This window comes from Argopecten irradians, chromosome 3 (genome assembly GCF_041381155.1).
Source record: "Argopecten irradians isolate NY chromosome 3, Ai_NY, whole genome shotgun sequence".
NCBI lineage: Eukaryota > Metazoa > Mollusca > Bivalvia > Pectinida > Pectinidae > Argopecten > Argopecten irradians.
The window spans coordinates 54,872,232-54,887,631 of NC_091136.1; the positions used below are offsets into that span (position 1 = coordinate 54,872,232).

General features: G+C 36.6%; 1 protein-coding gene across 2 annotated transcripts; it reads right to left on the minus strand.

Annotated features, from left to right (window-relative positions):
- Positions 1-791: 791 nt before the first annotated feature.
- Positions 792-14,995, minus strand: LOC138319119 (uncharacterized). 2 transcript variants are annotated; one of them, XM_069262049.1, is made up of 6 exons: positions 14,851-14,995; positions 8,750-8,953; positions 8,123-8,355; positions 7,114-7,246; positions 6,662-6,883; positions 792-3,567 (listed from the first exon to the last, which is right to left on the minus strand). In XM_069262049.1, the coding sequence occupies exons 2-6, from the start codon at positions 8,847-8,849 to the stop codon at positions 3,407-3,409; spliced, it is 849 nt and encodes a 282-aa protein (XP_069118150.1). In that variant the 5' UTR covers positions 8,850-8,953; positions 14,851-14,995; the 3' UTR covers positions 792-3,406. The 2 variants fall into 2 exon arrangements, with proteins under 2 accessions (XP_069118150.1, XP_069118151.1); XM_069262050.1 differs by lacking the exon at positions 14,851-14,995 and adding an exon at positions 14,440-14,694.
- Between the last annotated feature and the right edge of the window lie 405 nt (positions 14,996-15,400).

Sequence of the window (15,400 nt, forward strand, 5' to 3'; positions counted from 1 at the left end):
TTGGTATGGAACTTAATGATAGATTACCGCTTCTGCTGCCCCTCACATTACTGTCACATTACTTAATTTTGTTTCATACACGACTCAAATAAGTTGTACATTGATTGCATATATTAGAAGAATTTTGTCCTTGTACTCTGTTTATACAAAGTTAAGCCATTAATTAGAGTTGTCTCCCATATACTTTCTAACTAGTTAAGAAGAGACAAAATAATTGTTTATCTTAATGATTATAAGTCAGATGTTTAATGATGGAATAAGAGTTGCTGATTATTACATCTGGGTATGTTTTACTGTTACCAAACGGTTTCCCATAACCTAACATCATCCATCTACCTTTGGGACACCAGAAATCTGTACGAGACAGTTGTCATAGGACTTACTATTGGTTGGTTCTTCAAGTTAGACTTCAACCTCCAAAACCTGGCACATGTATATTCTGGAGCTGTATAAAATGGGATCAGTGTACTGTGTTGACACTGGGAGCTAGGATCTCTATCAGTGATGGTCTATGATATCCCTTCAGATCCTACTAGCCAAACGTGACCACTTGCTGGCATTAGTGCGATACAACTACTGGAATTCACTCAGCAATGTTGTCATTCTGTGTTTAGACATATACGGTATATGCAGTTCTGCACTACAAGTTTTTGTGATTAATCATTTAGTGGGTTGACATAAGAAATCATTAGATAGCAAGTTTTTGTTATCTTTCTTGTGGTAAGGAATATACATTGCAATTCTACAAGATTGTGTAATGTGTAATCCGGTAAAAAGTAATAAAAACAAAATAAGCAGTAGATCTGCGAATACTTTTATTGTTCCCATTACATGATACTGTTGGTACTGTACAATGTCTTAAGACAATGTACAGACATTTAAGATGAAAAATATGAACTTTTCACAACAAAAAAAAAATAAATATGCATTAATTTAACAGAAAATAGGACGGCATACAACTTAAGTTTCTATAAATAAAGATTTAAATAAAAACAACAAAAAATATAAAATACTTTGAATAATTAACAAAGGAAAATATTGCACTAAAATTGATAAAATTGTCACTGGTACATTACTAGTGTAGGCATGATAAGTTTCCTATAAAACAATGCTTAGACCAGTTTTACATGGTGGCAACCTCTAATGTATACCAGTAGTTGTAATGCTGATGCAGATTGTTTTCCTCATAATTTCTATAGTTATAATTATATGGGTCTTGCAATACCTTAAATCTATTGTCTATTGATTAAATCGTTCAGTACATCATATAGAAGAGCTGATCTTGCTGAAAAGTGCTAGATATGTGTTGAATTGAAACTAAATTTTCAAATTCAGATCCTGGTTAAGCTGACTAAATCATTGCCAGTTACCCTGTTTGCCAAAGAAAGTTACCAAATTCCTGATATTGGGCGGCACAGAATCCATTTACCTAGCACATACACATACTTTTGGAAAATAAATATTCATGCTATAAATATTCTGAAGGCATCTCTGTACTAAGAAAAGGTGCTTATAAAATTACATTAATGTGATGAATGTGGAGAGACACACGGATGAATGTGAAATTACATGTAGGAATACATATAGTACAATTAAAATGAAACAAAGGTCAAATACTGGTCCCTTCAACGGACATGTAAATAGTGTCATGGACTGCTGATCAATAGGTTCAAGTCAAATATTATGGTCAACTTCTTTTCTCATTATCTCTAAAATGTGAACACTGCATAATATTGACAAATATTATTTTAATTTTAGATATCCTCCTGATATGGTCCTAGATACAATACTCTATTAAGGGGAGGTAAATCAGTACATTATCACATATTTCATTGAAAATATTTCTTTTGGCTTATGAGATGCTGAAATGGCCCACAAGGGGATATGAGGACGGTAACAAATAATCTAAAATTAATCCTTTTTAATGATATGGGCAATAGCAATAAAATTCTGATATGAAAATGTAAATAAATTGTTCCAAATTGACTTGAAATTTTCTGATATGGAGACATACTTTGTCCAGCAAACTGATTATCACACAATAAAAAGATAAATAGCATTTAACAAACAGTAAATAAATAAATGTTGTAGTGACAGTTACATGGATGTATGATATTGACAATGTTTGAGTATGCAGATGATAGTAACTAATGACATAAAACAAATGGCACTATTAAATCATCTATGGCAGATACAATGTATATAAGATAATAATTAAAGAAGTATATAAATTAATGATATCTAATTATCTGTATTATCTACCTAGGTATTTATATAAATATATCATTATAATGGACACAAATCCTAATAGGTTACATATTAGATTGTCTATGTATTTTTTTTTCCTACTATTCAATGGTTTCATAATTTTGAACCATGGATTTATCACTAAATGAAAGGGAGATAATCTGTGGAATAAAGAAATGTATGATATCAATCTGATTAAATACAAACACTTATTATCAATTCGTTTTCATCCGAACACAACCCCTTACAGTATGTTGTCAGATCCTCATCCGAACACAACCCCTTACAGTATGTTGTCAGATCCTCATCCGAACACAACCCCTTACAGTATGTTGTCAGATCCTCATCCGAACACAACCCCTTACAGTATGTTGTGAAATCCTCATCCGAACACAACCCCTTACAGTATGTTGTCAGATCCTCATCCGAACACAACCCCTTACAGTATGTTGTCAGATCCTCATCCGAAAACAACCCATTACAGTATGTTGTCAGATCCTCATCCAAACACAACCCCTTACAGTATGTTGTCAGATCCTTTATTGAACAGAGCGATTACAAGGATCTGTATTTTAATCAGATTGTGCATGATATTTGATTTCAACCACATGCAGATCATTAGAAAAATATGAATCAAACTCCTTTTAAGTGACACTTGTAACACTGCTGGATAATTAAGATATCACATTTCATAATCACAGAAAAAATAGCAAACATGCATTTTATAAATAGTTTGATATTTCTTTCACACCAAAATTGTCTCTCTGTGTAAAATAGATTTGCTGGTATAGTAGACTTATCTTCATAATACAAGGACAAATGCAATGTCTCAAATAACGCATACAGTCATTGATTAAACAATCAGCATTTCTCATTAAAATATTGAATAATATAAAATGACATCATAGTTATATATGGCATTATTTTATGTTTTAAAAAATTCTGAAATTAGTTATTTCATGATTAAACTGCAGCAATTCAGAATTTGAAAACAACAAAATGAAGGTCCCTCAATTTCATTTTAACATTTTGTAGAATATCCAAACCACCTGTAACTGGAAAACATTTTGTACACGACTACTGATATCATGTTTTTATGGCCTCAACATTTGATGACATCATGCCTTGTTGAATACATCTGATGCCCTGTGCGACATCCTCATGTCTTGACAATCTCTGGGGCCTGGTTGTCTACTGGAGGTACAGGAGAGTAGGCTGGTGGAGGTTCCAGAGGAAATAGTGGCTGGGCGTAACCTTGGTGAAGGTCATGTGGGAGAGACATAACAGGTGGAGGTGGGTTACTCTCCGGTAGTGGGGGAGCTGAAATCAGACATAAGTTTATTATCTTGATTAGCTAATCCATATCCAGATCTTTAACAATGTCTTAACTGTAATAGGTATGTGTATTGGTGTTGCATTTGAATATAAAGCAATATTTTCTTAAACATAGGTAGGCTTCATTACCTGATGGTTGTACTATGTTGACATCCTTACCTGATTGTTATATTAGATTAGCATCCTTATCTGATGGTTGTTATAAGATTGGCATTCTTACCTGATGGTTGTTATAAGGTTGATATCCTTTTCTGATGGTTAAATTAGGATGGCATCCTTACCTGATGGTTGTTATAAGATTGGTATTCTTACCTGATGGTTGTACTGGTTTGGTATTCTAACTTGATGGTTGTTATAAGGTTGGCATCCTTACCTAATGGTTGTTATAAGGTTGGCATCCTTATCTGATAGTTGTTATAAGATTGGCATTCTTACCTGATGGTTGTTATAAGATTGGCATTCTTACCTGATGGTTGTTATAAGGTTGGCATCCTTACCTGATGGTTGTTATAAGATTGGCATCCTTACCTGATGGTTGTTATAAGATTGGCATCCTTACCTGATGGTTGTTATAAGATTGGCATCCTTACCTGATGGTTGTACTGGTTTGGCATTCTTACCTGATGGTTGTTATAAGGTTGGCATCCTTACCTGATGGTTGTTATAAGATTGGCATCCTTACCTGATGGTTGTTATAAGGTTGGCATCCTTACCTGATGGTTGTTATAAGATTGGCATCCTTACCTGATGGTTGTACTGGTTTGGCATTCTTACCTGACGGTTGTTTATAAGATTGGCATCCTTACCTGATGGTTGTTATAAGGTTGGCATCCTTACCTGATGGTTGTTATAAGATTGGCATCCTTACCTGATGGTTGTTATAAGGTTGGCATCCTTACCTGATGGTTGTACTGGTTTGGCATTCTTACCTGATGGTTGTTATGAAATTGGCATTCTTACCTGATGGTTGTTCTAAGGTTGGCATCCTTACCTGATGGTTGTTATAAGATTGGCATTCTTACCTGATGGTTGTTACAAGGTTGGCATCCTTATCTGATGGTTGTACTGGTTTGGCATTCTTACCTGATGGTTGTTATAAGATTGGCATTCTTACCTGATGGTTGTTATAAGATTGGCATTCTTACCTGATGGTTGTTATAAGATTGGCATTCTTACCTGATGGTTGTTATAAGGTTGGCATTCTTACCTGATGGTTGTTATAAGATTGGCATTCTTACCTGATGGTTGTTATAAGATTGGCATCCTTACCTTACGGTTGTTATAAGATTGGCATGCTTACCTGATGTTTGTTATAAGATTGGCATTCTTACCTGATGGTTGTTATAAGATTGGCATTCTTACCTGATGGTTGTTATAAGATTGGCATTCTTACCTGATGGTTGTTATAAGGTTGGCATCCTTACCTGATGGTTGTACTGGCTTGGCATTCTTACCTGATGGTTGTTATAAGATTGGCATGCTTACCTGATGTTTGTTATAAGATTGGCATTCTTACCTGATGGTTGTTATAAGATTGGCATTCTTACCTGATGGTTGTTATAAGGTTGGCATCCTTACCTGATGGTTGTACTGGTTTGGCATTCTTACCTGATGGTTGTTATAAGATTGGCATTCTTACCTGATGGTTGTTATAAGGTTGGCATCCTTACCTGATGGTTGTTATAAGATTGGCATTCTTACCTGATGGTTGTTATAAGATTGGCATTCTTACCTGATGGTTGTTATAAGATTGGCATTCTTACCTGATGGTTGTTATAAGATTGGCATCCTTACCTGATGGTTGTTATAAGGTTGGCATCCTTACCTGATGGCTGTTATAAGATTGGCATCCTTACCTGATGGTTGTTATAAGATTGGCATCCTTACCTGATGGTTGTACTGGTTTGGCATCCTTATCTGATGGTTGTTATAAATTTGGCATCCTTACCTGATGGTTGTTATAAGATTGGCATTCTTACCTGATGGTTGTTATAAGATTGGCATTCTTACCTGATGGTTGTTATAAGATTGGCATTCTTACCTGATGGTTGTTATAAGGTTGGCATCCTTATCTGATGGTTGTTATAAGATTGGCATCCTTACCTGACGGTTGTTATAAGATTGGCATGCTTACCTGATGGTTGTACTGGTTTGGCATTCTTACCTGATGGTTGTACTGGTTTGGCATTCTTACCTGATGGTTTTTATAAGGTTGGCATCCTTATCTGATGTTTGTTATAAGGTTGGCATCCTTACCTGATGGTTGTTAAAAGATTGGCATCCTTACCTGATGTTTGTTATAAGGTTGGCATCCTTACCTGATGGTTGTACTGGTTTGGCATCCTTACCTGATGGTTGTACTGGTTTGGCATCCTTACTTGATGATTGTACTGGGTTGGCATCCTTAATTGTACTTTGCTAACAAGTTTTATCTGACAGGTTTGTACTGCTTTTGAAATCTAACCTGATGGTTGAACTGGGGTGGCATCCTTACCTGATGGTTGTACTGATTTGGCATCCTTACTTGATGGTTGTACTGGGTTGGCATCCTTAATTGTACTTGGTTTACAAGTTTTATCTGACAGGTTTGTACTGCTTTGAAATCTTACCTGATGGTTGTACTGGGTTGACGTCCTTACCTGATGGTTATACTGGTTTAGCATCCTTACCTGATGGTTATACTGGTTTAGCATCCTTACCTGATGGTTATACTGGTTTAGCATCCTTACCTGATGGTTATACTGGTTTAGCATCCTTACCTGATGGTTATACTGGTTTAGCATCCTTACCTGATGGTTATACTGGTTTAGCATCCTTACCTGATGGTTATACTGGTTTAGCATCCTTACCTAACGGTTGTACTGGGTTGGCATCCTTAATTGTACTTGGTTAACAGGTTTTATCTGACAGGTTTGTACTGCTTTGAAATCTTACCTGATGGTTGAACTGGGTTGACGTCCTTATCTGATGGTTATACTGGTTTAGCATCCTTACCTGATGGTTGTACTGGGTTGGCATCCTTAATTGTACTTGGTTAACAGGTTTTATCTGACAGGTTTGTACTGCTTTGAAATCTTACCTGATGGTTGTACTGGGTTAACATTTGTCTGGAATGATTCACACTCAGAAGCAGCCTTTGGAGCCTTACGATACACTCTGCCCTGACTAGCTTTCCTCTTACAACAACAACAAACGATGATGATGGCCAACACTGCGATCAGACACACAACTCCAATGATGATTCCAATGATGAGGCCTATAGACAGCACAAAGGCATCCAGGCCATCCATAAATACATCACCTGTACAGAAGATACAATACACTTGTACAAAATATATATATCACACTTAGAAGATACATTAGAACATTCTTGGCCATTTGAATGATCGGATCACAGGTTTCCTCCTTGTGAGTTTCTATCACTGAATTAAGTGTACCACATAATTTGTACTAGTTGTACCAGGAAAAATTTAAGCCTATTTTAAGTACAATTTTAATTAGTCAGCTTACACCAATACCTCATGCACTTACTTTCAGATTTTTCTCTGACAACAAGTTCAAAGTTGTACAGTTTGGAACTCAACCTCCTCTTTTTTAACAGCAGTGTCATATAGCGACCTGAGCTGCACACACTATGGGCTTCTGATTCACATGTGAATTTGTTCTGTAAAGGAATCAGAAACAAGATGATGAAGGTATCTAAGATTAATGAAGACAATCATTTTGTCGAGTATGGTCACTGTTGTTTCTATTAAACCAACTTCCAGTTTTCACTGCCCTTCTTCTATGGCTGTTGACAGAATTATGTCTGTCTGTTTTCTTTTTCTCTCTCTTGTTCACCAAACCTTTGCATAAAGCAGCTTGAACCAACCATAGTGCTGTTGTTAATTGTAATACAATGAAGCATGTTACCAGAACTAATCAAAGTCCGTCCATTATTTTTAATATCTCATCATAAAGCTGTCAGACCGGACTAGTGCATCCATTATTTAAAACCTATGAAGCGGGATTGGACTGGGTCGATCATCGGTGACCAGGTAGCTCAGTCGGTAGAGCACTCGTCTAGTGTTCAAAGGGTTCCGGGTCCGAATCCCGGTCTGGCTGCCACATTTTCTCTTCTCCTGTTACACCTATCTTACCATAAAGCTGCCTGATCTAACCAATGTTCTTCCATTATTTTCTCACCATAAAGCTGCCTGAACTAACCAATGTTCTTCCATTATTTCCTCACCATAAAGCTGCCTGATCTAACCAATGTTCTTCCATTATTTTCTCACCATAAAGCTGCCTGAACTAACCAATGTTCTTCCATTATTTCCTCACCATAAAGCTGCCTGAACTAACCAATGTTCTTCCATTATTTCCTCACCATAAAGCTGCCTGAACTAACCAATGTTCTTCCATTATTTCATCACCTAAAACTAAATGTTCTTCCATTATTTCCTCACCATAAAGCTGCCTGAACTAACCAATGTTCTTCCATTATTTCCTCACCATAAAGCTGCCTGAACTAACCAATGTTCTTCCATTATTTCCTCACCATAAAGCTGCCTGAGCTGGAGTCTTTGTCGTACACAAAGAGTTCTACATCACAGTTCTCAATGTTGTAGGTCATGAAGTGCAGACACAACTGGTCATTACGACTGGCCTTAAAGGACAGGTCACACTGTAGCGTGGAGTAGGCTTCACCACCCTTCGCCAGAATCGTATGTTGTTCATCGTCAATCAGGATCGGATCAGTGGCAGCACAGTGACCATACTTGTCAAAATAATCTGTGGAAAAACATACAGCATCAGTCAATGTAGTTTGAACTTGGCAACATGTCAGCAGTTTAAAGGTTTAAATATAGTTTTTTCCCCAGGTACTTTCATTCCATTTCTGTAAATTTTCAGGCAAATAGAAATCATGAAAATTACCTATAATCGCAAGTCAAAAGGAGTCATGATAGGTACTGTAAAACCATATGACTCTAAATCACAAATAAAAAATTAAATCAATGTTAAAAAAAAAACGTTAAATATGAGATTGTGTGATAATATCACCGCAAAAACATTTAAGATTTGATAACTTTTTTTTAAAAATTGATTTATTTTAATTTTTAAAAATTTATTTGTGAGTACCAAATGACATAATTTATTTGTTAAAATGTTAAAAGGTTTAGTTTACATGTGCTCGCTGTAACAGGAACAAATAAGCAGCAGTTTAACATAAAAGCAAAGATCCAAATCCATTGTCCCCCACAATCCAGTTGATACTGCAGCACCATGTTTTTCAGATTGATGACTCCCAAGTTACAATGGCAAGGGCAGACAACCCAGAAATTGGGTCTGGGTTGTAGTAATCTTCATATGTCTGCCCATCTGGATAAACCTATAAAAACAATTGACATACATAAGTATAGTGATTAATATTTTACATAACATAAATAAATCTCCTTTTTACAGTAACCCAACTTATTTTTGTGTGAACAACTTTCAAATATTTCAGGGGTAATACAAAAATTGTGAAAAGAAATTGACAAAAATTGTTTGAAACACAATTTTAAATCGTTATGTATATAAGTTGTGCCACATAAAAATATGAAATTAGGTAACAGTGAAAATAAATCAGTTTTCTGTATTTAATATTGTTATACCTGACTCAAATTCAAAATGCTTTTCTTTGAAATCAATGGGTCAGTTGTCAGCTGCCAGTTGTTATGGTGATAAGGGTAGGGCCTGAGTGATAAGGGTAGGTCCTCAGTGATAAGGGTAGGGCCTGAGTGATAAGGGTAGGTCCTCAGTGATAAGGGTAGACTTCAGTGATAAGGGTAGGGCCTGAGTGATAAGGGTAGGCCCAGAGTGATATGGGTATGGCCTCAGTGATAAAGGTAGGTCCTCAGTGATAAGATTAGGGCCTGAGTGATAAGGGTAGACCTCAGTGATATGAGTAGGGCCTGAGTGATAAGAATAGGCCTGAATGATAAGGGTAGGGCCTCAGTGATAAGGGTAGGCCCTGAGTGATATGGGTAGGGCCTGAGTGATAAGGGTAGGGCCTCAGTGATAAGGGTAGGGCCTCAGTGATATGAGTAGGGCCTGAGTGATAAGAATAGGGCCTGGGCGATAAGGGTAGACCTCAGTGATAAGGGTAGACCTCAGTGATAAGTGTAGGGCCTGAGCGATAAGGGTAGGGCCTCAGTGATAAGAACAAGATCGGAGTGATAAGGATATGGGCCTCAGTGATAAGGGTAGGCCCTGAGTGACATGGGTAGGGCCTCAGTGATAAGGGTAGGGCCTGAGCGATATGGGTAGGGCCTCAGTGATAAGGGTAGGGTCTGAGCGATAAGGGTAGGGCCTCAGTGATAAGGGTAGGGCCTGAGCGATAAGGGTAGACCTCAGTGATAAGGGTAGGGCCTGAGCGATAAGGGTAGACCTCAGTGATAAGGGTAGGGCCTGAGCGATATGGGTAGACCTCAGTGATAAGGGTAGGGCCTGAGCGATATGGGTAGACCTCAGTGATAAGGGTAGGGCCTGAGCGATATGGGTAGACCTCAGTGATAAGGGTAGGGCCTGAGCGATAAGGGTAGGGCCTCAGTGATAAGGGTAGGGCCTGAGCGATTAGGGTAGACCTCAGTGATAAGGGTAGGGCCTGAGCGATAAGGGTAGGGCCTCAGTGATAAGGGTAGGGCCTGAGCGATTAGGGTAGACCTCAGTGATAAGGGTAGGGCCTGAGCGATAAGGGTAGGGCCTCAGTGACAAGGGTAGGGCCTCAGTGATAAGGGTAGACCTCAGTGATAAGGGTAGGGCCTGAGCGATAAGGGTAGGGCCTCAGTGATAAAGGTAGGTCCTCAGTGATAAGAACAAGATCGGAGTGATAAGGATATGGGCCTCAGTTATAAGGGTAGGGCCTGAGTGATAAATGTAGAGCCTGAGTAATAAGTGTAGGGCCTGAGTGATAAGGGTAGGGCCTCAGTGATAAGGGTAGGACCTCAGTGATAAGAATATGGGCCTCAGTGATAAGGGTAGGTCCTCAGTGATAAGGGTAGGGCCTGAGTTCTATTGGTAGTCCTTGAGCAATAAAGGTAGGGCCTCAGTGAAAATAAATAATGTAGACCATTCTTGATAATATCATAAATACAGTACATTTAGATGAATCTCCAACATGCATAACATACAATCATTTTTTCAAAACCAAAATTCTATACCAAGGCCTTAATTCTTAATAAATTCTATAGAACTTTACGATACAATAATACACTCTCTAGATTTCAAAACACATGAGATCAATAAATCAATAAGTAAGACAAAGGCCCCAGCAGCTATATATAATTTTATAGCATGTATAATAGATAACATAACAGAAGATCCACTGCCTGTAGACATACACTCACTGTAATCCCATTAGGATCTTAGATAAAATATTGATGTAACAAGAATCGAACAGACATTTGGAACAGGTCCCCAAGACAGTTTTAAAACAATATCATAACCAGCTGCTATAGATTCCACTAAACAAATATAAAGTCAACTGTGTGTAAATATAACAAACCCTCCATTCCATGCCATGTAGGAAGGATTAATACCAGAATCAATAGGACTGGCCAACATCTTGTTGAGCCCCGGGACATTCAGGTCTGTGTTGGCCTACCATGTTATTGAGATTTATCTCTTTTTTAACAACATGTTTACATACACCACAGCATGGAGATCTTTTTGATGAACTTTCTCATGTCAGAAGGTTCATCTTGATGATTATTATAGTACATATCTATATAAATGTAGTGTTGACTATTGTCACTCCCACCGGTACAATAATATGTGTATGTCAAACTGAAAAGATATGTTATGACATCTATTGGAGCATTTTCTAGGCATATTATTTTTTGTTTTCTGTTATATGGTGGGTTTTTTTCAATCTGTATGATGACACAGGGTACATGTATCTCACAGTTTGTACTTATCAAACTAACTTATTCTGTGTTACCATGACATGAATCACAGTTGGAAAAAATTCTCAAACACATCATAAGGTTTAGCTGATGGATAATCTACATATACATCTAGAAAGAGAAAAATTAACCGGAATGACTATTCTTATAAGTAGAAGTCTTTGTTTAAGACAGTGTAATTCATAACATTCTGAAGAGGTTTTTTTCCCCGTTTAATCAGTTTCACCACATCTCTCTCCAGATAAATTAAGCACCAGAACAATTGAGATAAAACAAACATATCAAGGCCCAGACAAAAGAGGAAGTCACCTGTTTCTCCTGTGGATATCTGAACCTCTGTAATCAGCTATCTATCCCTATAACATATCCTAACACTGGTAATCCGATACAAGAAGCCTGCTCTATAGCACACCGCAGTAACCCCCTGATTCATACAGCTTCCCCTATCTTCTCTACTGTCAAAATTAATTTCTTGCTCCTCTTCTTTAAATGTTGACTGATCTAAACTATGAAGTGTAAACCAGATTGAGGCTGTGTGCTAGACCAGCTTCTGATACCAGGTTCACATAACTCTGGTACAAAGCTGTCCATTGATTCTCAGAGTTTAAGTGAGAGCGACGGAATAAACAGATTTACCACAAAAACTAACTATTGCTTTTAAAAGAGTGTTTCTTATTATATACCATCAACATATTGGGCTGTTTATAATGCCAGATCATAATATTCAACAAAATCTAGCTATCTATACAAGTATAATATACATACATGTACACATGTAGGTTTTATGTGAATGGTGGCAATTATTGTAACACTAAAGAACATCTTAGCATATTTGTAGGGAAACATCGACCTTGGTAACCATACTTATTTGTATTTATACATTTCCGTACAGTTACAGTAAAACACAGTTATAACAAACCTTTGAGAGACCAACAATATAATTCTGTTATAAGCACAGCTAGTTATACACATATTAAAGATGCTCCACTGCCGACAGAGCATAAATGATTCATTATTCATTATTTGAACAATAATTGGTGTTTAATTGTGTGTATGTATGTCTAATTAACACAAAAATAATATTTATATTTTTATTTTGCCTTTTGTGCATGCGCAATCAGTACTTCATTCCATATAGGACATAGAACGTCGGAATTTTTTTGGGATGCAATTAATTATTTTTCATATTTTAAACTTGACGTAAAATTAAAAGCTCAAACTTTTCAATGGTGGTAATGGTATAAAGTAAGTAATTTTTGTAACTGAAGAAAAATACTAAATCATTTGCTCCTGTTTTTGATAATGAAAAAATACTATTTGTCAGCGGTGGAGCATGTTTAAAGATATATTATTGAAATTTAACCATGAATTTGTTGTAAGCATGTTGATTACATGTTTTACTGTATTTTATCTATAAGATTTCACTATACATGTACTAGTAAGAGTCAGGCAGTGTGGGTAATTGAAAGTGAGTGAATATTGTTATTAGCTTACTTTATCATTTGTTGAATGCGTATTATATTACTTATAGCTTATACTTTCTGTGCACCTGACTGTTTACATATTATATTACCTATAGCCTAGCTCCTGACTGCTTACAGGTTAGTTTTGTTTTACTGAAGTCAAAGCAGATGCTAAATACCCTAGCTCAGATGTCATTTAAGGACTAAAAGTGTAAGTATAAAGATGATAAAATGTATTTTCTTTCTTTCGATTTGATTTCCCACTAAGATTTAATCATGTTTCCCCAGATCGATGTCTAATACAACACCAGCAGGCTGTTGTGACATTATGATGGATCATCTGTCTTATCTCACCAGATCATCAGCCGGATAGACAGACATTCACAGGTACATTCGAGGTGTATTGGACCATAGAGACACCTCACTCAATATTGATTATTACATTTATATACACCACTTACCCAATCAATGTCAATATGTTACATTCTCTGACAATTAGAGAGTTATCCCCCCTGGGTGTGTGGGTCTAATTGACCTGTGTGTATTGATTAGTTAGTTGTGGGTATATAAACAGCCAATAAGAATACCAATACCACTAATAAACCTCCAGGATGTTCACATTACAGGGATCAATCAGTAACCACGGTAATCCAATTAATTACTCTTAAGATATCTGGTCAAAGAACAGGGGCTGATAATTTATTAAACATGCATATGACTGTATTTCTATGGTGATTAGAGTCCTGTCTGATACTTTAGATCTCCGTGGTAACATCAATTGTTGGTATATAAGGTCATGATAAAGTAAACAGCAATGAATAACAAGATTATCAAAATATAATCCTCAATTTCTAGGAATTGTGATCACTTACTGTACTGACTATCTAACATATGAATGTAACCACTGGGAATTTATGATGTCAAAATAAATATTTTACACACACCATTTCAAACAAAAGGATATATACATATTAGAAATATACTATACAATGTACTCATGTATTTAGTTCTCCTAAAACACTATTTAACTGAATATATTTGACCATTGTATTTAAAGCTAAATAATGTTGTACATTGTACAATATGTACATCAACATTGTTGAACAAAACCACATCTGATATACAGTGTAATATAGTGTTGTTAAATTATACATTGTATTAATCGATATTAATAATATGATTACATATTGTTCAGCATATGTATACATTGAGTTATATATGCTGTTTCTGTATTCACAAAACTGTATATTTTGTAAATTGTTAGACATTAATGAAATACCCCCGGTAGTAAATTGTAGATGCTAGACAGTGGGCACAGTCATAAACATTCCCTAATCAATCACTGCATAAACTAACTGGTAGTAATTAACGTAAATATTTAAAAAATAAATATACATTTATGAGGATTTGAGAACGAAAACGAAAGAATGAACAGTTAAAAGTTGATAAAAAGAATATGAACTCACCGTACTTCAGACGTTAAAGTAACAGGGATGTAAATTTAATGGACAAAAACTTGCATGTTTCCTTTAGTATTATTTTTAGAGACAGTAAACCAATGTTCCATTTTCCCGGTAACATAGTAATTTGTCAGTGATAAGTAAATTTACACGTATCGGAACAGAAATAAATATATGTCCAACGCAAGGGAAAAGAAGCACACGTCATTTTAGAGAAACCCGACTACCGACCACACCTGATTTGGATTATCAATTACCTCCGTTCAGAATACACTTAGTACAGCGTCGGTGCAACAGCACCAAATGAATAGGGGGTCCTTAAACACTGACAAACCTAAGATTATTATTGTATGTAATATGTCCTTTTCATTCCCATCATGTCTGTACCGACAAATCATCAATCGAGCTTTCACTTACCCACTCTGTGTTACGTCTTGGTCTCCATGTTGGCTGTCAGATTCAGCCTCCGTATCGGTCTGATAGAGGGCGCTGCCGCAGATTCCATTATCGATCGATAACCATTTGACGGATCGCGCGTGCATGCTTTGACGCGCTTTACAAATAAACCAAAGCAGCATGCACGGTGGCTTATCCTTTATCAGCCTTCGGATCGACGAATGAGGATGCGATAGGAAGTAACAACCAAAATCTAGCCATGTTTACATTCTACATATTGGTTACCATACCAACACATTAAAATATTTTACAGAAAACGTTTTCCGCCTCCCTTACATACATTTGTATGTATTTCGCCATCTGTGTGTTAAGCATATGTACACCGTTAACACGTGTATTCAAACTTTACATTATACATGTGGGACTTTTTTTATCGGGGTCAAAAGTACCTAGCTATGTAGACTGATGGCGTTCTATAAATCTCGGGTGTTAGCTGAGTGGCACATCCTCGATACTTACGATCTCTACACCCCTAGTAAAACTGGAGGCAACAGAACAGATCCTTTTATGC